The sequence below is a fragment of the Symphalangus syndactylus genome, chromosome 5, assembly GCF_028878055.3.
Source record: "Symphalangus syndactylus isolate Jambi chromosome 5, NHGRI_mSymSyn1-v2.1_pri, whole genome shotgun sequence".
In the NCBI taxonomy this organism is placed as follows: domain Eukaryota; kingdom Metazoa; phylum Chordata; class Mammalia; order Primates; family Hylobatidae; genus Symphalangus; species Symphalangus syndactylus.
Window position 1 is genome coordinate 41,913,049 of NC_072427.2, and position 27,223 is coordinate 41,940,271.

Sequence of the window (27,223 nt, forward strand, 5' to 3'; positions counted from 1 at the left end):
CTTTGTTCAGGTATGTGTGTACCTGGATATAAATGTTGGATATACTTTGGGATTCGGCTTTTTTATTAACTAAATTGCTATGTGGTTTTCATGATCATAATTTTAATGGCTACATTCCATTTCTTCAAGTGGAGTACTAGAACTGTTAACCATAAAATTGGGCTTCCAGTTAAATCTAGATTTTATTATAATAATAAATAACACAATAAACATTTTCATGAAAATAGAGGTTATGATAAATATATCTTCCTCTGTAGCTTCTGGATAAATTTTATTTTGTATAGATTGCACAGAAAATTTATACATTGATGATACAACTATATTTTTCAATAGTTTTATTCTACTCTAAAATATTTGTATTGAGGAGTCAAGGCTAAATGTAGAATTTTCACAATACTTGTATACAGTATAAGTTAACAGTAATATGAATTAAAATTACAAATTATAGTTGCTGAAATTTTTAGCTGTGTCTTAGAAAAACTTTCATATGATATCACTTGTGTTAATAAGCTCCAGCTGTCTGGAACAAGGCTGAGGACTAGGAAACAAATCAAAATAATAATAAAAATTAAAAATATCTTAGCCAAAATAGTTCCCTAGTAGACATTTAAGAGATACTAAATTATTCTCATTAAAAGACATAATATGTTTCTGGGGATAGATCATGAGAGAAGAGGTCTGAATCAATATTACACAAAAGTATATATATTTAAATGAAAAATTAAAATTTAAAAATTTCACTTACATTAGCATCAAGAATAAAATACTTAGGAATAAATTTAACAAAATGAGTATAAAATTTATACTCTGAAAACTATAAAGTATTGTCATAGGGAATTTAAGATCTAACTACATGGTAAGACATTCCACATTCATGGATCTCAAGATTTAATATTGTTAAGATGGCGGCACTCCCCAAGTTGATGTACAGATTCAACACAGTCCTTATCAGAATCTCAGCTGGCTTCTTTGTGGAGACTGACAAGCTGATTCTAAAATCCATACAGAATTTCAAGAAACCCAGAAGAGCCAAAACAATCTTGAAAAAAGAAGAACAAAGTTGGATGACTCATACTTTGGATTTCAAAATTTACTACAAAGCAGACAGTGTGGTGCTCCCATCAGGATAGACATATAGATCGGTGAAATAGATTTGACACCTACCCGTGAATCTCTAGTCAATTGCTCTTGACAGATGTGCCAAGACCATTCAATGGGGAAACAGTAATTATTTCGACAAGTGGTATTGGGACAACTGGATAGCCACAATCAAAAGATTCAAGTTGAACCCTTACCTCATACCATAAATAAAAAATTAACCCAAAGTAGGTCAAAGGACTAAATGTAAGAGTCAAAACTATAAAAGTCTTAAAAAAAAAAAAATAAGGATGAATCTTACTGCCCTCATATTTGCCAGTGGATTCTTAGTTATGACACCAAAAGCATAAATAGTAGAAGAAGAAAACAGATAAATTGGATTTCATAAAAATTTAAAACTTTTGTGTTACAAAGAACACCATCAAGAAAGTTAAAAGTTGGCTAGGTGCAGTGGCTCATGGCTGTAATCCCAGCACTTTGGGAAGCAGAGGTGGGTGGATCACTTGAGGTCAGGAGTTTGAGACCAGCCTGGCCAACATGGTGAAACCCCATCTCTACTAAAATACAAAAATTAGCTGGGTGTGTTGGTGCGCTCCTGTAATCCTAGCTACTCAGGAGGCTGAGGCAGGAGAATTACATGAACCCAGGAGGCAGAGGTTGCAGTGAGCCAAGATCACACCACTGCAATCCAGCCTGGGTGACAGAATGAGGCTCTATCTCAAAAAGAAAAAAAAAGAAAGTTAAAAGTCAATCTACATAATGGGAGAAAAATATTTGGGAATTATGTATCTAATAATGGGCTAGTATTCAGAATATATAGAAGATTCTTACAACTCATTCATAAAAAGACAAATAACCCAATTTAAGAATAGGCAAAGGATTTTTTTTAATGGTCACTTTAAATACACTTTTTGTTTGTTTTTCCATAGGTTATTGGGGTACAGATGGTGTTTGGTTACATAAGTAAGTTCTTTAGTGGTGATTTGTGAGATTTTGGTGCACCCATCACCTGAGCAGTGTACACTGCACTCTATCTGTAGTCTTTTATCCCTTGTCCCCCTCCCACCCTTCTGCCCAAAGTCCATTGTATCATTCTTACTAGAACAGGCCAAAGATTTGAATAGACTTTTCTCCAGAAGCAATGTAAGGATGACTAGTAAGCACATGACTTGATGCTCAACATTGTTAGCCACTGGGGAAATGCATATCAAAACCACAGTTACCATTTCATACCCTCTAGGGTGACTAGAATCAGATAACAATTATTGGCTAGGGAGGAAGTGTAGAAATCTGAGTCTTTATACACTGCTGTTGGAAATGTAAAATGCTACAACCACTTTGGAAAACAGTCTGACAATTTCTCAAAAAGTGGCAACACCCCAAATGTTTATCACCTGATGAAATAGGTCAACAAAATGTGGTATTATTAGCCCATAAAAATGAATAAAGATACATACTACCACAACATAGATGAATCTTGAAAACAGGTTAAATGAACAGATCCAGTAACAAAAAGACCATTGGTTTTGTGATTCCATTTCATATGAAAAATTCATGGGAGACTGAGGCGGGCGGATCTCTTGAGGTCAGGAGTTTGAGACCAGCCTGGTCAACATGGTGAAACCCTGTCTCTACAAAAAGATACAAAAATTAACCAGGCATGGTGGCATACGCCTGTAATCCCAGCTACTTGGGTGGCTGAGGCACTAATTGCTTGAACTCGGGAGGCTGAGGTTGCAGTAAGCTGAGACCGTACAACTGTACTCCAGCCTGGACAACGAAGTGAGACCCTGTCTCAAAAAAATAAAAAATAAAAAATTAGGTCAGGCAATTCTGTAGAGACAGAAAGTAGAGGCTGGGCATGATGGTTCATGCCTGTAATCCCAGCACTTTGGGAGGGCAAGGCAGGAGGATCACTTGAAGCCAGGAGTTTGAGACCAACCTGGACAACATAACAAGACCGCATCTCCACAAAAAATGTTAAAAAAAAAAATTAGCCAGTCTTGATGGTGCATACCTGTAATCCCAGTTACTTGGGAGGCTAAAGTGAGAGGATTGCTTGAGCTCAGGAGGTTGAGGCTGCGCTGAGCCTAGATTGCACCACTACACTCCAGGCTGGGCAACAGAATAGACACTGTGTTTTAAAAAAAAAAAACTCCATAAAATTATAAAATTTGCCATCTCAATCATTTTTACGTGTACAATTCAGTAGTGTTTAGTATAGTTACATTGTTGTGAAATACATCTCTAGAACTTTTTCTTTTCTTTCTTTTTTTTCTCGGCACAGTCTCGGCACACTGCAACTTCTGCCTGTCAGGTTCAAGCAATTCTCCTGCCTCAGCCTCCTGAGTAGCTGGGATTACAGGCGCCCGCCACCACGCCGAGCTAATTTTTGTATTTTTTAAATAGAGACGGGGTTTTGCCACGTAGGCCAGACTGGCCTTGAACTCCTGACCTCAGGTGATCCAACTGCCTTGGCTTCTCAAAGTCCTGGGATTGCAGGCGTGAGCCACCGCCCCCAGCCTAGAACTTTTTCATCTTGTGAATTGGAAACTCTATGCTCATTAAACAACTCCTACTTTCCCCTCTTCCCAGGTAACTACCACTCTGCTTTCTGTCTCTCTTTTTTTTTTTATAGAGATGGAGTCTCACTATGTTGCTCATACTGGTCTGGAACTCCTGGCCTTAAGTGATCTTCCTGCCTTGCCCTTCCAAAGTTTTGGGATTACAGGTGTGAGCTGCTGCACCCAGCCCCTACTTTCTGTCTGTATGAATTTGACTACTTCAGATATTTGATAAAAGTGGAATCATACGGTAGTTGTCTTTTTGTGGCAAGTTTATTTTACTTAGTATAACATCCTTAAGGATAATAGTATGTATCAGAATTTCCTTCCTTTGGCCCGGCATGGTGGCTCATGCCTGTAATCTCAGCACTTTGGGACACTGAGGCGGGCAGATCACGAGGTCAGGAGATCGAGACCATCCTGGCTAACACGGTAAAACCACGTCTCTACTAAAAATACAAAAAATTAGCTGAACGTGGTGGCAGGCACCTGTAGTCCCAGCTACTCGGGAGGCTGAGGCAGGATAATGGCGTGAACCCAGGAGGTGGAGCTTACAGTGAGCCAGGATCGTGCCACTGCATTCCAGCCTGGGCAACAGAGCGAGACTCCATCTCAAAAACAAACAAACAAAAAAAGAATTTCCTTCCTTTTTCAAGTTGAATAATCCATTGTATGTATATATCATATTTTGTTTAGCCATTCATTCATCAGTGGACATTTGGGTTGCTTCTGTCTTTGGGCTATTGTAAATGGAACTAAGTTGGCTGTTTCTGAATGCTTAGCATAAGACACCAACAGAATAGAGTTTTGATTTGGAGGGAGAAGCAGCAGTTCTGAAGATAAAATATGAGAAAAGGGGCCAGGCACGGTGGCTCATGCCTGTAATCCTTAGCACTTTGGGAGGCCGAGCCGGGCAGATCGTGAGGTCAAGAGATTGAGACCATCCGGGCTAACACAGTGAAATCCCATCTCTACTAAAAATACAAAAAAATTAGCCGGGCTATTTTTATAGAATCGCTTGAACCCAGAAAGCTAAGGTTGCAGTGAGCCGAGATTGCGCCGCTGCACTCCAGCCTGGGCGACAGAGCGAGACTGTCTCAAAACAAAACAATACAATACAAACAAAAAAAAAAGGTAGGTCTGAGTGGAATGACTACCTATTTTGCCCTGGTTGTCCTGGGTGGTCAGTGACGATTGTTATATCAGCTCAACTCACAGCTTCCAAAGACTTCTTGAGAAGGGCTCTTTTTTCAACATGCTGCTTGGTGGAATGCAAAGTGAATTTGATAAGCTTATTACCCTTGTTCAGAAAGAAAGGGCTTGAACAAGCTGAAACCTTTATGTGTGTGTGTGCGTGCGTATATACGTGTACTTCTTTTTAATTAACAGTATGGTCCTCTAATGTAAGAGGACTTATGCTTTCTTATTTATCATTTTAGTAAAACTAGGTCATGTCCTCATCCAGTGTATGAATATACCACATTTTGTTTATGCATTTATCAGTTGATGGGTATTTTATTTGTTTCTGTTTTGTTTTGTTTTGTTTTTTTGAGATGGAGTCTCGCTCTGTTGCCCAGGCTTGAGTGCAGTGGTGCGATCTCGGCATACCACAGCCTCTGCCTCCTGGGTTCAAGGGATTCTCCTGCCTCAGCCTCCCGAGTAGCTGGGACTACAAGTGTGTGCCACCATGCCTGGCTAATTTTTGTGTTTTTAGTAGAGACGGGGTTTCAATATGTTGGCCAGGCTTGTCTCGAACTCCTGACCTTGTGATCCGCCTGCCTCGACCTCCCAAAGTCCTGGGATTACAGGCGTGAGCCACTGTGCCTGGCCTGTTTGTTTCTGTGTATGAATACTGTATGATCCAGAAATTCCACTCTGGGTATTCACTTAAGAAAATGCATATATATGTGCACCAAGAAACATATTTAATAATATTCATAGCAGCATTATTCCTAATGGCACAGACTGAAAACAGCCCAAATGTCCATCAACAGTAGGACAGATAAATGAATTGTGGTATATTCATACAATGGAATACCATCTAGTAATGAAAAAGTATGAACTACTAATGCATGCAAGAAAGTGCATGAATCTCACGGACATAATCAAGGAAAAGAATGCAGATACACGAGAATGCTTATTAGATAATTCCATCCATATGATGTCAAAAATAAGCAAATGTGATTTCCTACATTAGCAGTCAAAACAGATTACCTTTGGTTGTGATAAGTAGGAGTTAGTCATTGAGAGGAGGTACCAGAAAACCTACTGGTATGCTGAAAATGTTCTCTTTCCAAATGGTAGTTACATGGGTGTATGTATGGATATATAAAAATTCACTGAGCTCTACAGTTAACATTTGTGTGCTTTACTGCATGTAAGTTATACCTCAGTAAAAAAGAAAAAGTAGGTGTAAACAAAATTACAAAAAAAGGTAGATCATTTGTGCAAGAGGATTGAAATTTGTTTTTTGATGTTAACAGTATATGTCAGTGATCTTCATACCACTTAGGTGGAGCTGCTTCACAATCACTGGATCTAAACAAAGCTGAAAATTATGTGCCAGACTCTTTAGGAAATTGTCCAAATAATTAACAGTAAAGCAAGACTTAAAAAAAAGTGAAACACATAGGTTAACGTTGCTCCTTTTTACATAAATACTTTCATAAAGATTAAAAATTTTTAGATGTGGGGTGTAGTTGCATCAGTGGGATCTGTGAAATTCTCATTATACTCTGGCTTCTCCTATGTGTACATTAGTTGGGTGCCTAATTTTACATAAAAATCTACTTTTATGGCTAGGCACGGTGGCTCATGCCGGTAATCCCAGCACTTGGGAGGCCAAGGCGGGCAGATCACGAGGTCAGGAGTTCGACACCAGCTTGGCCAACATGGTGAAACCCTGTCTCTACTAAAAATACAAAAATTAGCCAGGCGTGGTGGCCTGTGCCTGTAGTGCTAACTACTTGGAAGGCTAAGGCAGGCGAATCTCTTGAACCTGGGAGGCAGAGCTTGCAGTGAGCTGAAATTGTGCCACTGCACTCCAGCCTGGGTGACAGAATGAGACTCTGTCAAAAAAAAAAAAAAAAAAAAAAAAAAAATATATACACACACACACACACACACACACACACACACACACACACACGCACACACACACTGGGTGTGGTGACTCATGCCTGCAATCCCGGCACTTTGGGAGGCTGAGGTGGGTGGATTACCTGAGGTCAGGAGTTCGAGACAAGCCTGGCCAACATGGCAAAACCCTGTCTCTACTAAAAATACAAAAATTAGCCAAGAGTGGTGGTGGGCACCTGTAATCCCAGCTACTCGGGAGGCCAAGGTGGGAGAATTGCCTGAAACCAGGGGGGCGGAGGTTGCAGTGAGCTGTGATTGCACCACTGCACTCCAGCCTGGGCAACAGAGTAAGACTCCATCTTGAAAATATATATGTTTTAATAGATAATAAAATAATATTAATACATTATTATTAAAACATATCAATATTAATATATTATTAAAATGCATCAATATTAATATTAATATATTTTATTATATTACATTTTATTATTTTAATATTAGTAACAATATTAAAATAAAATTTGTAGCAGGGGTCGAAGTGTGTGTATATATATTGTTTTATGTATGTACATATGAATGAATGAATGACAGGGTCTCACTCTGTTGCCCAGGCTGGAGTGCAGTGGTGCAATCACAGCTCACTGTAACCTTGAACTCCTGGACTCAAAGGATTCTCCCATCTCAGCCTCCCAAGTAGCTAGGGCTGAAGGGTGCACCACAATGCCTGGCTAATTATTTAATTTTTTTGTGGAGACAGAGTCTCACTTTGTTGCTTAGGCTGATCTCAAACCCCTGGCCTCAAGTGATTCTCTCACCTTGACCTCCCAAAGTTTTCAGATTACAGGTTTGCGCCACAGCACCCAGCCTACAACTTTATTAATAACATCTATATTTCACTTGCATCACTGTCTAGAATAGAGGTCTATATTCTTATTGGCAGGAAAATATATTTGACTATTTTGTCTAATGATCAAGTTCAAGTCACTGACGTTGCATGGTTTCAGTTCTTCCAGAATTGATTGCTTTACTTTGAACTCTGTTCATGATTGTTTTTTCACTTTCAACTCTTTTCTTTTTCTTTTCTTTTCTTTTTTTTTTTTTTTTGAGACGGAGTCTTGCTGTGTCACCCAGGCTGGAGTACAGTGGTGCAATCTTGGCTCACTGCAAGCTCCGCCTCCCAGGTTCATGCCATTCTCCTGCCTCAGCCTCCCGAGTAGCTGGGACTACAGGTGCCTGCCACCACCCTCAGCTAATTTTTTTGTATTTTTTAGTAGAGACGGGGTTTCACCGTGTTAGCCAGGATGGTCTCGATCTCCTGACCTCATGATCCGGCCTCCTCGGCCTCCCAAATTGTTGGGATTACAGGCGTGAGCCACCGCGCCCGGCCTCAACTCTTTTATTTTTCAAGGGACTGTTGGACCTTTTTTTTTCTACCTGGGTGGCTGAAATGTCTCATTGGTACATCACTCATTTTCATTTTCATGGGTTCCCATTTGATCTTTTAATTTTCCACATTGATATTGTAGAGGTCTTCAAATAATAAATGATCCATCTGTTCTGAAAAAGTACTTCAATTCTGTTTCAGACCCATAATGAAATATTTACTGATAAAATGATATAACATCTGAGATTTATTTCAAAATAATAAAGTTACTGAAATTGGGTAGGTTACATTGGGGAAAATCCTATGCCTTTGAAGTTATGCATAAAAATTTTAAAAATACAAAAATACTTCAGTATTTCTCTGCTGCAGAAAATCATACTTTCTAGAATGATTCATTCCAGTTTTTCTGCCCACCACTATAATATAGAACATTTTACAAATTGTCTTTGTAAAGTGTAGGCCCTTGAAAGTACATAGACACTTTCTCAAAAATGGAATATGAGTCCTGCTTTCATGCTATTTATAAATGACTTTCAACTTCTCCCTTTCTTTTGGCCCTTGCTGCCTTTTACCTCACTCCACGTAGCCTCACTTTAGACTTTCAGTTGTTAGAAGCACTCTCATTTTTCTTATTAACAGATTAATGAGAATATCATGTGTAATACCTTAGGAAAGTTACATAGAAACTAGTCCAGCCACTGACCAGCTTTTCATTGCAAAATGAAATAATTGAAACTGCTTTTTAGAAGATTTTTATTGATGGCTCTTATTATTCTTTGATCATAACTCACACTAAAAAAAATTGTAATTTAGTATACACATAGTTAATATCTGTGTATATGAAAAGTTTCATGAAATAATATTTTATCCTTACTAAGTATAATGTATTCTGATACTTTTTATTTTATATATTTTTTCTTTAAAAAATTTGGTCAAGACATTTTTTAAAATCAATATTTGAATGTATTTACTTTATATCCCACTAATGGATCATGTTCTACAGTTTAGAAAACATTTGAGCATTGTCTGTCTTGTTAATAATGAACATGCTGTATATACCATCCCAGTGATATTAAGCTTTAATAAGACTTTCTTTTATTATAATGTACTTATTGATAGGTAAGCCCTTTAAAAAACTTGACACAAGAAGAAATTATTCTTGCTATTAACTGCTAATCATTTGGGAAATGTTTCTGCATAGTATACTAATATTTTAATACTATTAAGTTAGTAAAAGTGAAAAAATTATCTGCTTTTTTTCCTTTGAGTTGTATTGCTATCGTTATCTTCTTACCCCTAATCATACTGCTCACTTAAAGAGATGCTCTTTGGGCCGGGCACGGTGGCTCATGCCTCCCAGCACTTTGGGAGGCCCAGACGAGAGGCTCACCTGAGGTCAGGAGTTTGAGACCAGCCTGGCAACAAGGTGAAACCCGTCTCTACTAAAATACAAAAGTTGGCTGGGTGTGGTGGTGTGCACCTGTAATCCCAGTTACTCGGGAGGCAGAGGCAGGAGAATTGCTTGAACCTGGGAGGCAAAGTTTCAGTGAGCCAAGATCATGCCACTGCACTCCAGCCTGGGCAACATAGCAAGACTGTGTTTCCACAAAAAAAAAGAGATGCTTTTTGGGTGGAGGTGGCAATAGGCCAACCTGTCCTCTTCGCCCTAAATAGACATGGTAATCATCTGACTTATATAAAAGTAGTTACTTGTTTTAACTACTAATTGCCTCAAGTTCATTTGGCTGGATTTTTTACAAGTTCTAGGTAGTAATTTATACATGTACTGTTTTCACTGAAGGGCAAGAAAATGTGACAGCTAGAGCTCTAACTAAACAGACTGTATGTTCCTTTATCAGTATGGCTCTGAGAACTGAGAACTCCTGATTCTTTGAAATAATGCAGTGTCTGATGAAGCTTACGGTAAATGTTGTCTCTGTAGGTGACTTACAGAAACAGGAAGTCTTCATGCAGAGGGTTTTATGGACAGCATCACATCCAGGACTGCTGCTTTGAAAGGGCTGAGCTTAAATATAAAGCTCCAGAAACTACTGTGTAATGCAGTTCCTTTTCTATTAAGAATAAAAGAACCAATAGCCAGGAAGTGAGCTTGGGAAGCATTGTGGATTTTGTGCAACAGATACTAAAAGCTTTCAGTGCTTGGGATTGTGCCAGCTCATCAATGGTACTTTTCTGTCCATTAAACGGCCTTCCTTCCTCGTAGTTATTGGTATGCTTTTATTTTTATTTTTTTTAGCTGAAGCAGTTATTTATTTTAAATGGGCAGGGTTTTAACACAATCTTTGTAATTAAATTCATCTGGAGCAAAATTTTTGAGTACTGTACATTATTTAGGATAGTGGTTGAGTGATTGTCTAAATTTCTGAAACATGGCTGCATTTTGTGTTGACCTGTGACATTTTAATGAATGCATTTGTGCCCTTGCAAAGAAGTTCATTTGAGGCAATGCTTAGCTCAGGAGAATTATCAAGTCACCTCCAGTGCCTCTTAAGAAAAAGGATAATAAGAGGGTAACATGTATTTGATTCTTTTGGTGCCCTTAGAGAAATCAAGTAAACACAAGCTAGCATTTTGTGATGTATCAGCCACTATGTTGGGTGTTACATAGGCTTGTCTCACTTGTTATACTTCTGTGATTATACTCTTTCATATACATGTGAAAATAGAAGCTAAGAAGCATTTTATAATTTGTCTGTCACTTTTAGGTTTAGTGAGAATTTGGAGGAATGCATCATAGTAGCGTGGAATGATATTGTTTACTCTCCTAACTAACTCTGTTCTCCCAGGACAGCTTTGAATGCAGCCCAACACAAAATTGCAAACTCTCTTAAAACATTATGTGATTTTTTTTTTTTTTTTTGGCTCATCAGCTTTTGTTAGTGTTCATGTATTTCATGTGTGGCCCAAGACAATTCTTCCAGTGTGGCCCAGAGAAGCCAAAAGATTGGACACCCCTCATTTAGACCCTTCCATTTTCCTTATCCCTCACATTACATGTAATCCAAATGTTGTTAGGTTTTCCTTCAAAATACCTTGCATGAAGATCCTATTTTAGTCCTCTCAGGAATTATTACCTCTTCTCTGCTATAATAATAGAAGTAATAAAAATTAGACTTATCTAGCACCTTGCAGTTTACAAAATATTTGCACATATTCTATCATCTTCATAACAGCTCTGTGAAATAGTTATTCTTTATATGTTCTGTTATAAAAACATCTTACTCATCTTCTTTCTAATTACCCCATTCGCTTCTGTTTTATACATTGGGGCCAGATTAATATTTTTTATTTTGTTTATAATTGACAATAATTGTACATGCTTATGGGGTAGAGTGTGATGTTTCAATACATGTGTACATTATATAATAAAATAAGGATAGTTAGCATGTTCATAGCCTCCAATCTTTATCCTTTGTGATAATAACTTTCAACATTCTCTTGTCTAGCTATCTTGAAATATACAGTGTGGTAAGTCCTCACTTAACTTCATCAATAGGTTCTTGGACACTGTGATTTTAAGTGAAACCATGTATAAAGAAACTAATTTTACAATAGGGTAATTGATAAAAACAAGAGTTAAGGCCAGGCACAGTGGCTCATGCCTGTAATTTCAGCACTTTGGGAAGCCGAGGTGGGTGGATCTCTTGAGCCCAGGAGTTTGAGACCAGCCTGGGCAACATGGAAAAACCCTGTCTCTACAAAAATTAACTGGATGTGGTGGTGCATTCCAAGATTTCTTGAGCCTAGGAGATTGAGACTGCAGTGAGCTGTGATTGCACCGCTGCACTCCAGCCTGGGCGACAGAGCAAGACCCCATTCCAAAACACCACCAGACCTGCCTTACGAGAGATCTTGAAAGGAGCAATAAATATAGAAAGGAAAGACTACTACCAGCTAATACAAAAACATACTTAAATATACAGACTAGTGATACTATAAAGCAACCTCACAAACAAGCCAGCATAATAACCAGCTAACAACACTATGTCAGGATCAAATCCATACCTATCAATACTAGTCTTGAATGTAAACGGGCTAAATATCCCCATTTAAAAGTCACAGAGTGGCAAGCTGGATAAGAAGCAAGACCCAATAGTATGTTGTCTTCAAGAGACCCATCTCATGTAATGACATCCATAGGCTCAAAATAAAAGGATGGAGGAAAATCTACCAAGCAAATGGAAAATAGAAAAAGGCAGGGATTTCAGTTCTAATTTCAGACAAAACAGACTTTAAACCAACAAAGATTAAAAAAGACAGAAGGACATTACATAGTGGTAAAAGGTTCAATTCAACAAGAAGACCTAACTATCCTAAGTATATATGCACCCGACACAGGAGCACCCACATTCATAAAGCAAGTTTTTAGATACCTACAAAGAGACGTAGACTCCCACACAATAATAGCAGCACTCCACTGACAGTATCAAACAGATGATTGAGGCAGAAAATTAACAAAGATATTCAGGACCTGAACTCAACATTGCACCAAATGGATCTTACAGACCTCTGCAGAGCTCTTTACTCCAAAACAACAGAATATACATTCTTCTCATCACCACATGGCATATACTCTAAAATCAACCACATATTTGGACATAAAACAATTCTCAGCAAATTCAAAAGAACCAAAATCATATCAAACACATTCTTGCACCACAGTACAATTAAAATGGCAGTCAAGGCTGGGCACTGTGGCTAACACCTGTAATCCCAGCACTTTGGGAGGCCAAGGTGGGCTGATTGCTTGAGCTCGGGAGTTCAAGACCAGCCTGGGCAACATGGCGAGACCCTGTCTCTACTAAAAATACCAGAAAAAAATGGATGTGGTGATGTGCACCTGTGGTCTTAGCTACTTGGGAGGCTGAGGTGGAGGATTGCTTGAGCCTTGGGGAGGTGGAGGTTGCAGTGAGCTGAGATGGGGCCATTGTACTCCAGCCTGGGTGACAGAGTGAGACCCTGTCTCTAAATAAATAAATTGGCCGAGTTCAGTGGCTCACACCTGTAATCCCAGCACTTTGGCAGGCTGAGACAGGCAGATCACTTGAGTTCAGGAGTTCAAGACCAGCCTGGCCAACATGGTGAAACCCTGTCTCTACTAAAAATACAAAAATTAGCTGGGTGTGGTGGTGCATGCCTGTAGTCCCAGCTACTCTACTCAGGAGACTGAGGCAGGAGAATCCCTTGAACCCAGGAGGCAGAGGTTGCAGTGAGCTGAGATCGCGCCGCTACACTCCAGCCTGGGAGGGAGAGTGAGACTCTGTCTCAAAAATAAATAAATAAAAAAAAACATATATACATACATAGTAAAATAAAATAGAAGTCAAGACTAAGAAAATCACTCAAAACCATGCAATTACATGGGAATTAAACAACCTGCTCCTGAATGACTTTTGGGTAAATAATGAAATAAAGACAGAAATCAAGAAGTCCTTTGAAATTAATGAGAACAAAGATACAGCATACCAGAATCTCTGGGACATAGCTCAGGTAGTGTTTTTTTTTTTGTTTTTTTTTTTTTTTGAGACAGAGTCTCGCTCTGTCACCCAGGCTGGAGTGCAGTGGCACGATCTCAGCTCACTGCAAGCTCCGCCTCCCAGGTTCACACCATTCTCCTGCCTCAGCCTCCCAAGTAGCTGGGACTACAGGCGCCCGCCACCATGCCTGGCTAATTTTTTTGTATTTTTAGTAGAGACGGGGTTTCACTGTGTTGGCCAGGATGGTCTCGATCTCCTGACCTCGTGATCCTCCCACCTCGGCCTCCGAAAGTGCTGAGATTACAGGCGTGAGCCACCGCACCCGGCCACAGCTCAGGTAGTGTTAACAGGGAAATTCATAGCGCTAAATGTCCACATCAAAAAGTTAGAAAGATCTCAAATTAACAACCTAGTATCACAATGAAAATAATTAGAGAAACAAGAACAATTCAACCCCAAAGCTAGCAGAGAAGACAAAAAATAACCAAAATCAGAGATGAACCGAAGGAAATTAAGACACGAAAAACCATTCAAAAGATCAACAAATCTAGAAGTTGGTTTCTTGAAAAAAATTGATAAATAGGCCACTAGCTAGACTAATAAAGAATATAAGAGAGAAGATCCAAATAAACACAATTAGAAATGATGAAGGGGATGTTACCACTGACCCCACAGAAATACAAACAGCCATCAGAGGCCAGGTGTGGTGGCCCATGCCTATAATCCCAGCACTTAGGGAGGCCAAGGCGGGTGGATCACTTGAGGGTCAGGAGTTCAAGACCAGCCTGGCCAGTATGGTGAAACCCTGTCTCTACTAAAAATACAAAAAAAAAAAAAAAAATAGGTCTGGTGGCATGCACCTGTAATTTCAGCTGCTGGGGAGGCTGAGGTGGAAGAATCACTTGAGTCTGGGAGGTGGAGGTTGCAGTGAGCTGAGATTGCACCCCTGCACTCCAATGTGGGTGGCAGAGTGAGACTCCATGTCAAAAATAAAAATAGCCATCAGAGGCTGGGCACAGTGGCTCACGCCTGTAATCCCAGCACTTTGGGAGGCTGAGGTGGGCGGATCACCTGAGGTCAGGAGTTCAAGACCAGTCTGGCCAACATGGCGAAACCCTGTCTCTACTAAAAATACAAAAATTAGTTGGACGTGGTGGTGTGCACCTGTAATCCCACCTACTCGGGAGGCTGAGGCAGGAGAATCGCTGAACCCAGGAGGCAGAGGTTGCAGTGAGCTGAGATCACGCCAGTGCACTCCAACCTGGGCCACAGAGCAAGACTCCGTCTCAAAAAAAAAAAAAAAAAATAGCCATCAGAAACTACTACAAACACCTTTGTGCACACAAGCTAGAAAACCTAGAAGAGATGCATAAATTCCTGGACACATACACCTGCCCAAGACTGAAGGAAAAAGTCTTGATTTCCTGAACACACCAAGAATGAGCGAAGTCAAATCAGTAATAAATAGGCTACCAACCAAAAACCCAGGACCAGATGGATTCACAGCCTAATTCTACTGGATATATAAAGAAGAACTGGTGCCATTTCTACTGAAACAAAAAGTTGAGGAGGAGTGACCTATGGCATACTTCTGATCACAAAAACATTACCAAACTTCTAGATAAAGGCCCAAAACACTTGTAATGTTAAACATTGAAATAAATGTGGACTATACATACATTTAAGACAGATTAATAAAAAGATAATTACCCTTTTTTTTGGTGAATCAGTGAGTGATGGCAGCACAATGGTGGTGGGTAAAATCAAGGACTAAATGTTTGCAAAGCAAAAATGGTAAGGAGAATATCCTACTACAATGCAGTGCAAAAACAAATATAGCAGGCTCCTTGAGCACTTTTGTACTCTGTTGTTGATTGTCTTGCATATATATGATTACCATAGACTAGAATTTTCATTTTACAATAATTTGTATTCATGCATTTTTTCAACCCACTTATCCCAGTTCAGGGTCTCAGATTGCCAGACCCTATCCCAGCAGTTTAGGGCACAAGGTGGGAATCAACCCTGGAGGAATGTCATTCTGTGGCAGGATGCTGATACATACACCCACATTCACTCCTCCTGGGACAATTTAAGCACCCCAGTTAGCTCAAAAACAATTGAAATAAAAAGAATAAAAAATGAAATCCTGTATGTTCCCTAAAAAACAAACAAAACACCCCAGTTGACCTAAGGTACACATCTTTGGGATGTGGGAAGAAACTGGAGTACTGAGAGGAAACCCACACAGACATGAAGAGAACATGTAAACTCTACACAGATGGTGGTTCTGGCTGGGAATTGATTTTTTTTCTCATCAGTATTATAACATGAAATGATGTTATTTGAGGTCCTTTTGTTAGCTATAGTCATTCTACTACTTAATAGAACACTAGAACTTATTCTTAAAATCTCACTGTAACTTTGTACCCATTGACAAACCTTTCCTTATTCCTCTTCCTTCTCCCTCCCCAGCCTCTGATAACCACCATTCTGTTCTCTCCTATGAGATCAGCTTTCCTAGATTCCACATGTAAGTGAGATCATGCAGGATTTGTGTTTCTGTGCCTGGCTTATTTCACTTAACATGTTCTCCATGTTTATCCCTTTGCCACAAATGACAGCACTTCGTTTATATAGCTGAATAATATTCTATTGTATATATGTACATTTTCTTTTCATCTATTGATGTACACTTAGGTTGGTTTCATATCTTGGCTATTGTGAATATGCTGCAATAAACATGGGCGTGCAGATACCTTTTTGGCATACCGGTTTCCTCCCCTCCCCTCCCCAATTTTATTTAAAAAATAAAATTTATTTTATTTTATTTTTTTGTAGAGATGGGTTTTGCCATGTTGCTCAGGCTAGTCTTGAACTCCTGGGTTCAAGTGATCCTCTCACCTTGGCTTCCCAAAGTGTTGGAACTACGGGCATGAGCCATCATGTCTGGCTAACATACTGGTTTCAATTCCTTTGAATATATACCCAGTAGTGGAATTATTGGGTCATATGGTAGTTTTGTTTTTAATTTTTTGAGAACTCTTCATATTGTTTTCCATAATGGCTGTACTAATCTACATTCCTACCAACAGAGTATAAAAATTTCCCTCTCTTCACATTCTTGCCAGCATTTGTTTTTTTGATAATTGCCATTTTAACTGGGGTGAGGTGGTTTCTCATTGTGGTTTCGACTTGATTTCCCTGATGATTTGTAATGTTGAGCATTTTGTCATGTATCTGCCAGCCATTTGAATGTCTTCTTTTGAGAAATGTCCATTTTGGTTTTTTGCCCATTTTTAAATTGGATTATTTGTTAGTGAGTTGTTCAAGTTTCTTATATGGTCTGGATGTTAACCCTTTGTCAGATGAATAATTTGCAAATATTTTTTCCCTCTAGGTTGTCTCTTCACTCTGTTGAGAAACTTTTAAATTTGATATAATCCCATTTGCCTGTTTTCACTTTTATTGCCAGTGCTTTTTTTATTTTTCTTTTCTTTTTTTTTTTTTTGAGACAGAGTCTCGCTTTGTCTCTCAGGCTGGAGTGCAGTGGCACAGTCTTGGCTCACTGCAACCTCCTCCTCCTGGGTTCAAGTGATTCTTCTGCCTCAGCCTCCCAAGTAACTGGGATTACAGGTGTGCACCACCACGCCCAGCGAAATTTTTGTATTTTTAGTAGAGATGGGGTTTCGCCATGTTGGCCAGGCTGGTCTTGAACTCCTGTCCTCAAGTGATCCACCTCGGCCTCCCAAATGCTAGGATTAGAGGCGTGAGCCTGCCTTGCTTTTGAGTTCCCATCCAAAACATCTTTGCCTAGAGAATGTCATGAAGCATTTCCCTTGTGTTTTATTCTAGTAGTTTTATAGTTTTGGGTCTTACATTTAAGTCTTTAATTCATTTTGAGTTGATTTTTGCATAAGGTGAGAGATAAGGGTCTACTTTCTTCCTTCTGTGTGTGAATATCCAGTTTTCCTAGCACCATTTATTGAAGAGACTGTTTTCCCCAGTGTATATTCTTGGCACCTTTGTCGAAAATCAGTTACCTGTAAATGTGGAGATTTATTTCTGAGTTCTCTATTCTGTTTCACTTGGGTGTTTTTATGCCAGTACCGTGCTGCTTTGGTTACTGTAGTTTTCTAGGAGATTTTTGCATCGGGTAGAGTGATTCTTTTGACTTTGTTCTTTTTTTTTTTTTTTGAGACGGAGTCTCGCTCTGTCGCCCAGGCTGGAGTGCAGTGGCGCAATCTCGGCTCACTGCAAGCTCCGCCTCGCACGTTCACGCCATTCTCCTGCCTCAGCCTCTCCGAGTAGCTGGGACTACAGGCGCCCGCCACCACGCCCGGCTAATTTTTTGTATTTTTTTTAGTAGAGACGGGGTTTCACCGTGGTCTCGATCTCCTGACCTCGTGATCCGCCCGCCTCGGCCTCCCAAAGTGCTGGGATTACAAGCGTGAGCCACCGCGCCCGGCCTGACTTTGTTCTTTTTGCCCAAGATTATTTTGGCTATTTGGAATCTTTTGTGGTTCCATATGAATTTTAGGATTTTTTTTTTCTCTTTCTGTGTTGAATGTCATTGGTATTTTGATAGAGATTGCATTGAATCTTATAGATCGCTTTGGGTAGAATGGACATTGTAACAATATTCTTCCAATTTTTTTTTTATTTTTTTTAAGAGACAAAGTCAGGGGCTGGGCGTGGTGGCTCACGCCTGTAATCCCAGCACTTTGGGAGGCCAAGGTGGGTGGATCACGAGGTCGGTGGATCACGAGGTCAGGAGATCTAGATCATCCTGGCCAATATGGTGAAACCCTGTCTCTACTAAAAATACAGAAATTAGCCAGGTGTGGTCCTCATGCCTATAGTCCCAGCTACTCAGGAGGCTGAGGCAGGAGAATTGCTTGAACCCAGGAGGCGGAGGTTGTATTGAGCCAAGATCGTGTCACTGCACTCCAGCCTGGCGACAGAGCGAGACTCTGTCTAAAAAAAAAAAAAAGACAAGGTCTTGTTTTGTCACCTAGGCTGGAGTGTAGTGACATGAACTCAAAGATCCTGGACTCAAACACTCTTCACATCCCAGTCTACCTACTAGCTAGGATTATAGGCACTTACTCCTACACCTGGCTAATTAAAATAATTTTTTTGCAGATACAGTGTCTCATTATGTTGCCTAGCTGCTCTCAAACTCCTGGCCTGAAATGATCCTCCTGCCTTGGCCTCCTAAAGTGCTGGCAGTAATAGGCATAAGCCACTGTGACTGGCCAATTTTCTTCCAATGGATATATTTCATTTTTTTTGTGTGTCTTCTTCAGTTTCTTTTGTTAGTATTTTATAGTTTCCCTTGTAGAGATCATTCACCTCTTTGGTTGAATTTATTCCCAGGTTTTTTTTTTTTTTAAAGCTATTGTAAATGGGATTGCCTTCTGTATTAGTCTGTTCTCATGCTGCTAATAAAGACATACCCAAGACCGGCTCATTTATAAAGGAAAGAGGTTTAATTGATTCACAGCTCCGTAGCTGGGAGGCCTCACAATCATGGCAGAAAGCAAAGGAGGAGCAAAGTCACATCTTACATGGCGGCAGGCAAAGAGAGCATGTGCAAGGGAACTCCCCTTTATAAAACCATCAGATCTTGTGAGTCTTATTCACTATCATGAGAACAGCATGTGAAAAACCCACACCATGATTCAGTTACCTCCCTCTGGGTCTCTCCCACTATACATGGGACTTATGGGAGCTATGATTCAAGATGAGATTTGGGTGGGGACACAGCCAAACCATATTTCCTCCCACACACTTGTGCTCCGATTATATTCTCTATTTTTCCACTGGTTTGTTTTTGGCATTAGAAATGCTACTAATTTTTGTATGTTAATTTTGTATCCTGTAACTTTACTGAATTCATTTATTCTAATAGTTTTTTGGTGGAGTCTTTGGGATTTTCTATATATATGATTATGTGATCTGCAAACAGGAACAGTTTGATTTCTTCCTTTCCTATTTGGATGCCCTTTCTTTTGCCTCATTGCTCTGGATAGGACTTTGAATACTATGTTGTATAAAATTGGTGAAAGTGGGCATCCTTGTCTTGTTCTAGTCTTTTGAGGAAAAGCTTTTAATTTTTCCCCATTCAGTCTGATATTAGCTGTGAGTTTATCATATATGGCCTTTATTATGTTGAAATGTGTTCCTTTTATACCTAATTTATTGAGAGTTTTTATCATGAAGGGATGCTGAATTTTATCAAATGTCTTTTCTGTGTCTGTTGAGATGATCATATGGTTTTTGTCTTTCATTCTGTTCATGTGACGTATCATGTGTATTGATATGCATATGTTCAAGCATCCTTAACATCCCTGAGATACATCCCACTTGATCATGGTGAATCATCTTTTAGTGTGTTGTTGGATTTAGTTTGTTAGTATTTTGTTGAGTATTTGTGCCTCTATTTTCATCAGGGATATTGGCCTGTAGTTTTATTTTGTTTTATCCTGGCCTGGTTTTGGTATCAGTGTAATGCTGGACTCAGAATAAGTTTAGAAGTATTCTCCTCCGCTTTTTTGAAATAGTTTTAAAAGAATTTATATTTGTTCTTTCAATGTTGGATAGAATTCAGCAGTTTGAAATAGTTTGAAAAGAATTTATATTTGTTCTTTCAGTGTTGGATAGAATTCAGCAGTGAAGCCATCAGGTCCTGGGCTTTTTCTTTGTTGGAGGAGTCTTTATCATTGCTTCAATCTCATTACTTGTTATTCTGTTCAGGTTTTCTATTTCTTCTGACTCAGTCTTGGTAGGTTGTATGTATGTTTCCAGGAACTATTCCATTTCTTCAGATTTTTAAACATTTATTCTCATATAGTTGTCAGATTAATATTGTAAAAATACAACTTTCACCATTTGCTTTCCCCCTTCATTCACAGCAAGCTGAAGAATGAAGTTAAAACTCCTATATTTGCATTTAGGATTATCCATAATCTTATTCTAAACTAGCCTTTCTTTTTTATCACCCAAGAACTTTCTCACAAGAACTTTCTACGTATATCAAGTCAAGTTGTTCACTTTAGCATCTCTTACTTACTGAATGTCAGATACTATGTTTGTTTCTAGGGATAAAAAGATGAATTAAACATTCTTGTCCTCTGGAAATTTACTGCCCAGTGGAAGTAAAAAGATATATGCATAAATAATTATAGGTAGAAGTTCATGAAATTGGGTGCTGGCTTAGTCTTAAGACTAGAAAGTATATTTAGAAAAGGGCTTTTTTTTTTTTTTTTTTTGTAAACAAAAAGGCATAAAACCACAAGGAACCAAAAAAAAAATGAGAGAGAAAGTGAAAACAGATTGAGAAATGTTAACAAAATTTTGGAAGCTGAAACACAGATGGTTAGGTGGTAACTGACCTAGCACTCCAGACAAGGCTGAGTGCCTGAAGGGGCAGGCGAGTTAATGCTATAAAATATACCAGATAGGTTTCAGAATTGGAGACACTAGGAACTTCACAAAGGTGGGATGCAGAAGGGGCTAAAAATGGAAAACTTAGTTGAAAGTCAACTGCACTGTGAAAAGCGGCTGCCCAGCTAAATGCAGGAAAAATAAGAAAAAGGTTGCACACTGAGCCCGGGAGTGGTGGCTCATGCCTGTAATCCCAGCACTTTGGGAGGCCAAGGCAGGCGGATCACAAAGTCAAGAGATTGAGCCCATCCTGGCCAACATGGTGAAACCCCGTCTCTACTAAAGATACAAAAACTAGTTGGTCATGTTGGCGCGCACCTGTAATCCCAGCCACTCCAGAGGCTGAGTCAGGAGAATCGCTTGAACCATGGAGGCAGAGGTTGCAATGAGCTGAGATCGTGCCACTGCACTCCAGCCTGGGCAACAGAGCGAGACTCTGTCTCAAAAAAAAGAAGAAAAAGGTTGCACACTGAATGACGAGACTCCTCAAGACTTCTTGTGGAAGAAACAAGTATGTAAATGCCCAGGATTTCTTTGAACTCTTGCTTTTTTTTTTTTTTTTTTTTTGAGATGGCGTTTTGCTCTTGTTGCCCAGGCTGGAGTGCAGTCGTGTGATCTCGGCTCACTGCAACCTCTGCCTCCCGGGTTCAAGCTATTCTCCTGTCTCAGCCTCCCGATTAAGGTGGGATTACAGGCATTCACCACCACACCTGGCTAATTTTGTATTTTTAGTAGAGACGGGGGTTTCTCCATGTTGGTCAGGCTGGTCTTGAACTCCTGACCTCAGGTGATCCGCCCACCTTAGTCTCCCAAACAGCTGGGATTACAGGCGTGAGCCATTGCGCCCGGCTGCATTTTTTTCTTCAAAAGAAATCTATGCACAATTTCTTTAATATAGTAGGTTTGTTTTTATATAAAAAAAGACTTTCTCCAAATCTTCAAATGAAAATGAGGATCCAAGAAAAGTGTATCTTACTTGTCCTGTAGCTTAGTACACAAGGGCCTTGGCACACTTCCAAGTACCCACGGGTACATACCTCAGAGTGGGGACCTGGCATTGGTTATTATTCATAACCTGTCCTTAGCTTAGTGGATGTTTGTGGCTTTTCTTCTGTTCCTTCCCACACACTGTGCTTCGATTATATGGGTCTACCCACAGTATATCAAATCCTGTGCATTTTCTATCATTTATCCATATCATTGTTCAAATTAGTATTTTTTAAACATAGAAAATGCCTTTTATTCTCTCCTCTGTTCATCCTTCAGGGCTCACTTCAAGTGCTGCTTGTGCCCAAATTCATTACCCTCCATATCCAAGCTCTTCTACTGACTCGTTTGTATTTCTGTTTTAACACTCACTGTATCATATGATTTATTTGACACACTTTTGAGCCACCACATACAAGACCTTGTGTGAGGAGCTAGAATACAGTCTATGAAGGGTAAGAACTGAGGTTGCTCATCTTAGATGTCTGGTATCTGTTTAGATGGGCATTAAATATTCACATGCTTTTCCCTACTTCTGTTCTCTTATTTTTCTAGTTAATCTTGTACTACCTCACAATGCTCATGCAAAATCACAGATCTTATGAGGTCACAAAACCTGTCATTTTAAACTTTAAGATAACATTGATGTTCTGCAATTATACAGGAAGTAGGAACAGGGAAAAATGGTATTAATGGCTTTTTTTTTTTTTTTTGAGACAGAGTCTTGCTCTGTTGCCAAGGCTGGAGTGCAATGGTGCAATCTCAGCTCACTGCAACCTCTGCCTCCCGGGTCAAGCGATTCTCCTGCCTCAGCCTCCTGAGTAGCTGGGATTACAGGCGCATGCTACCACACCTGCCTAATTTTTGTATTTTTAGTAGAGACAGGGTTTCACCATGTTGGTCAGGCTGGTCTTGAACTTCTGACCTCGTGAGCCACCTGCCTCGCCCTCCCCAAGTGCTGGGATTATAGGTGTGAGCTGTAATTAAGTTCTTAGGGTTAAGCCTGTGCTAAAATTAGTTGTTTTTTTTGTTTTTTTTAAGACAGAGTTTTGCTCCTCTCTCCCATGCTGGAGTGCAATGGCATGATCTTGGCTCACCGCAACCTTTGCCTCCCAGGTTCAAGTGATTCTGTTGCCTCAGTCTGCCGAGTAGCTGGGATTACAGGTGCCCACCACCACCCCCAACTAATTTTTGTATTTTTAGTAGAGACAGGGTTTCTACTGTTGGCCAGGCTGGTCTCAAACTCCTGACCTCAGGTGATCCACCCACCTCGGCCTCCCAAAGTGCTGGGATTACAGGCATGAGCCATTGCACTTGGCCCTAAAACTAGTTTTAAGTCACAGTAACAATGCTCATTTCATTTCAGGAAGAGCTGTCTTGAAAAATCTTTGCGCAGCATCACATCTGGTGTGCAAGAAGTCCTGGGCCAAATTAAAGTTTTAATCTGCCTGGGAATTGGCTATTTGTTACTGCCTCATCTGTTCCTCTCTTATTACTATCCTTTTTTATAATTTCATGAAATATATTTTAAAATGGCTTTGGTGGGAACATTAATCAGAAACATAAAGTAACCTTTAGAAGGTTAATGCAAACACTCTATATATGAGAGAAATGCCTATTTTCTACTTGTGCTCCCCTAGAAAAAGAAGTTATTCATCTTATGGTTTCTTAGGTGTTTGACCTAAGAAACCAACCTGTTAGTCTTCTTTTTATCTTACTTGCAGACAAAAATTAGTCCTAAATTAGTGTACTCTTTGACACATAAAGGTACTCGCAATCTGATGGCAGTATGAAAAGTTTAATGATGTAGTTATATTGCAGAGGGCCTTCTGTTGTCTAGAGGTTTGTAAATGAGAATTTGTATTGTAAGCAGCTTTTTGTGTTTGTTTGTTTATTTATGAGACGGAGTCTTACTCTGTTGCCCAGGCTGGAGTACAGTGGTGTAATCTTGGCTTACTGTAGCCTACACCTCCTGGGTTCAAGCGATTTTCCCGCCTCAGCCTCCCAAGTAGCTGAGATTACAAGCGTTCACCACCACCCCCGGCTAATTTTTGTATTTTTGGTAGAGGCAGGGTTTCACCATGTTGGCCAGGCTGGTCTTGAACTCCTGACCTCAAGTGATCCACCTGCCTCAGCCTCCCAAAGTGTTGGGATTACACGACACCCAGCTTGTTTTTTTATTTATAAAAACAATGTGCATTATATAAAAATCAGAAAATACTAAAATAGTAAAACTATTTTATATTCCTTTTATATTCTTTTTCACGCACATATATTCAGCTGTGTATTACAGAAATATAACATTTACTGGTATATTTTAAAAATAGTCATACTATATGTACAGTACCAATAACTTTTAATCAGTCGAGATTTTGAGTGGCTTATATGTGCTGAACATGGTCTTAAGCACCATAGGGTATTGAGAAAACTTAAAATCCCTATCCTTAAGATATTTACACTCTAGCTAGATAAGAAGGCAAACGTTTAAGAAGAGATACGCTTTGGGAGGCCGAGGCGGGCGGATCACGAGGTCAGGAGATCGAGACCACGGTGAAACCCCGTCTCTACTAAAAATACAAAAAATTAGCCGGGCGTGGTGGCGGGCGCCTGTAGTCCCAGCTACTCGGAGAGGCTGAGGCAGGAGAATGGCGTGAACCCGGGAGGCGGAGCTTGCAGTGAGCCGAGATTGCGCCACTGCACTCCAGCCTGGGCGACAGAGCGAGACTCCGTCTCAAAAAAAAAAAAAAAAAAAAAAAGAAGAGATACGAAGTTCAGTGCAGTGCCTAAACTACATGATATGTACTAAGCACTCAGGAGGAATTAAAGTTAAGGCTTCCAAGGATTAGTGAGGTTGGGGAGGTGAGAGGAGCTGAGTATCCAGCATATATTACAGGTTCACTAAGTGAATGTCGTTGCTCTGGCCCTCATCATCATTCCAAGTTCTTAGTCTAAACGTCTGGGAATATTGATTACATTTGTAGAAATAGGAAAGTTTAAAGGAAAAACCGTTATTGCAGGAAGAACTTTGAGATGTGTAAGTGTTGTCTAGCTGAAGATCTGTTTCCTGTAAATAGTTAAAGATATAAGGCTGTTGGTTCTGGTGAACAGTCAAAACAGCTTTGAGAATCATCTGCTTACAAGCAGTAGATGAATTCTCCAAAAGTAGGTTTGGGCAATAATTGGTTTTATTCACACTATCCTTCATGCCATCCAAAGTTGACACGAAATACCATGACAAAATATATAGAATTCTATTTGCCAGTTAGTTCAAAGAATGAAGGTTTGTGTTTATTGTGCCAAGAGCTAAAATCTGTTTGAAATTCTGGCATTTCTTCTTGAATTGCCTTGTGGCTTAATAGTTGGGAAGCATTAATATGCACGTGTGTGTGTGTGTGTGTGTGTGTGTGTGTAAGAGAGATTTGTTTTCTTTTTTAGGAAAATTCTCAGGTGTAGCTTACATTTCTAAATTTTCAAGCTGTTCTAGCCTTGCTAGATCTCATTATCTCTGTAGCTTTTCACTTATAAATCAAGTTTCATTTATGTGAACAGCATTGGGAATATAACCTTTCTCATGACCCTGTAAGCTAATATTTTGCTTTGCTTTTCCCAGAATAAATGTCACTAAAACATATACATTCTGCTTTCCTCTTAGGTAAAAATCTCTACACCAATGAATATGTAGCAATCAAACTGGTGAGTAGAATCTGTTTGTGGTAATTAATGTTTTGGTGCTCCCATTGCTTATATCTTTTTATAGGAAATAGTTTTAAGCATTCATTCACAAAAATGCTAATGGTTTGGGATTTTTTTTGTATATGATCCCACATTTTTCTTCAATTATAGTGTTGCAGTGGTGAATCACTGTATACTGTATAACACTATATAGTTAAATGATACTAACTTTAGTGTTAGCAATGATGACTCAAAAATTAGTTGATTAAAAAAGGCTGGAAGAACTAGTAATTCTGTGAACTTAATCTTTCACAGAGGTATCTTAATTAAAAAGATAAAATCATTCAAAAATTTTGCTGTTTTTTCTCTAACTTAACTGATTTATTTTTTGTACTTAGAAGAAAATCATAACTGATCATCTAATCATGGCCTTAAAAATCTGTCAAGCATGAAAAACATACCATATGGTCATATTAGAAGCAAAGAAGTCAATTGGTATATTAGTACTAACCTTGTGAATAATTAAACTAGTCATTGAAAATGATACCCTATTAAAAAAAAGTAATAATTTTATTATTTTTGAGGACTAATAATTTTAAAAGACAATTCTTTATCTTATGTTTAAGGTTGATAACAAAACCATTTTTTCATGTGAAATGTTTCATATGACTAGCTTCACCGAAACTCTGTGTTTGTCCTCATATAAGTGTCCCAGGATTTACAGGTAGCTTTGTTTTATTAGTTGGAAGCCAGAGGAGTTAATGGTTGAAGGAAATTGAAGGAAATCTATGCTATTCTTTTCTTTTATTTTTTTTTGGAGACAGGGTCTCACAGTGTTGCCCAAGCTGGAGTGCAGTGATGTGATCTTGGCTCACTGCAACCTCTGCCCCCTGGGCTCAAGCGATCTTCCCACCTCAGTCTGCCTCCTAAGTAGCTGGGACTACAGACTACACATCACCACACCTGGCGAATTTTGTATTTTTTGTAGAGATGGGATTTCATCATGTTGCCCAGCTCGGCCTCCCAAAGTGCTGGGATTACAGGCGTGAGCCACCATGCCTGGCATTGTTATTTTCTAATGAATTGCACTTACCACATCCACACTTGTTCTGTGATTGGTCGTTCTTCTCATCCAGCTTGCTTGTGGAGGAGTTAGGGTTGTCTTGTGAGGAACTGACAGTTACCAGATGTGTTTCCCTACAAAGGGGTGGGCGGACAGGGAGCAGGGCTTAAAGCAGCAGGTACCTTCTAGGAAACCAAGTATTTTTGTATTTTGACTTGGAACTCTTGTTGGATAGATGGGAGCAGGAAGAGAGGTAATACATGTAACAATGCAGGTCAAATATCCTCTTAGATTGAATATTAGAGGATTAACTGAACAGACGCAGTGGCTCATGCCTGTAATCTAAGCACTTTAGGAAGCCAAGGCAGGCAGATTGCTTGAGCCCAGAAGTTCAAGACCAGCCTGGGCAACAAGGTGAAACCCTGTC

At 39.5% G+C, this 27,223-nt stretch overlaps 1 protein-coding gene across 11 annotated transcripts in view; it reads left to right on the plus strand.

Moving 5' to 3' along the window:
* Positions 1–27,223, plus strand: part of CSNK1G1 (casein kinase 1 gamma 1) — a 141,068-nt gene that overhangs the window by 15,792 nt on the left and 98,053 nt on the right. For all 11 annotated transcript variants that reach the window (XR_008657684.2, XM_055278176.2, XM_055278169.2 and 8 more), the window contains exon 2: positions 25,714–25,754. Coding sequence is in view for 10 of the 11 variants with exons in the window: in XM_055278176.2 (XP_055134151.1) it covers positions 25,714–25,754 (41 nt within the window). In the remaining variant the exon portion in view is untranslated. The remainder of the gene's footprint in view (positions 1–25,713; positions 25,755–27,223) is intronic.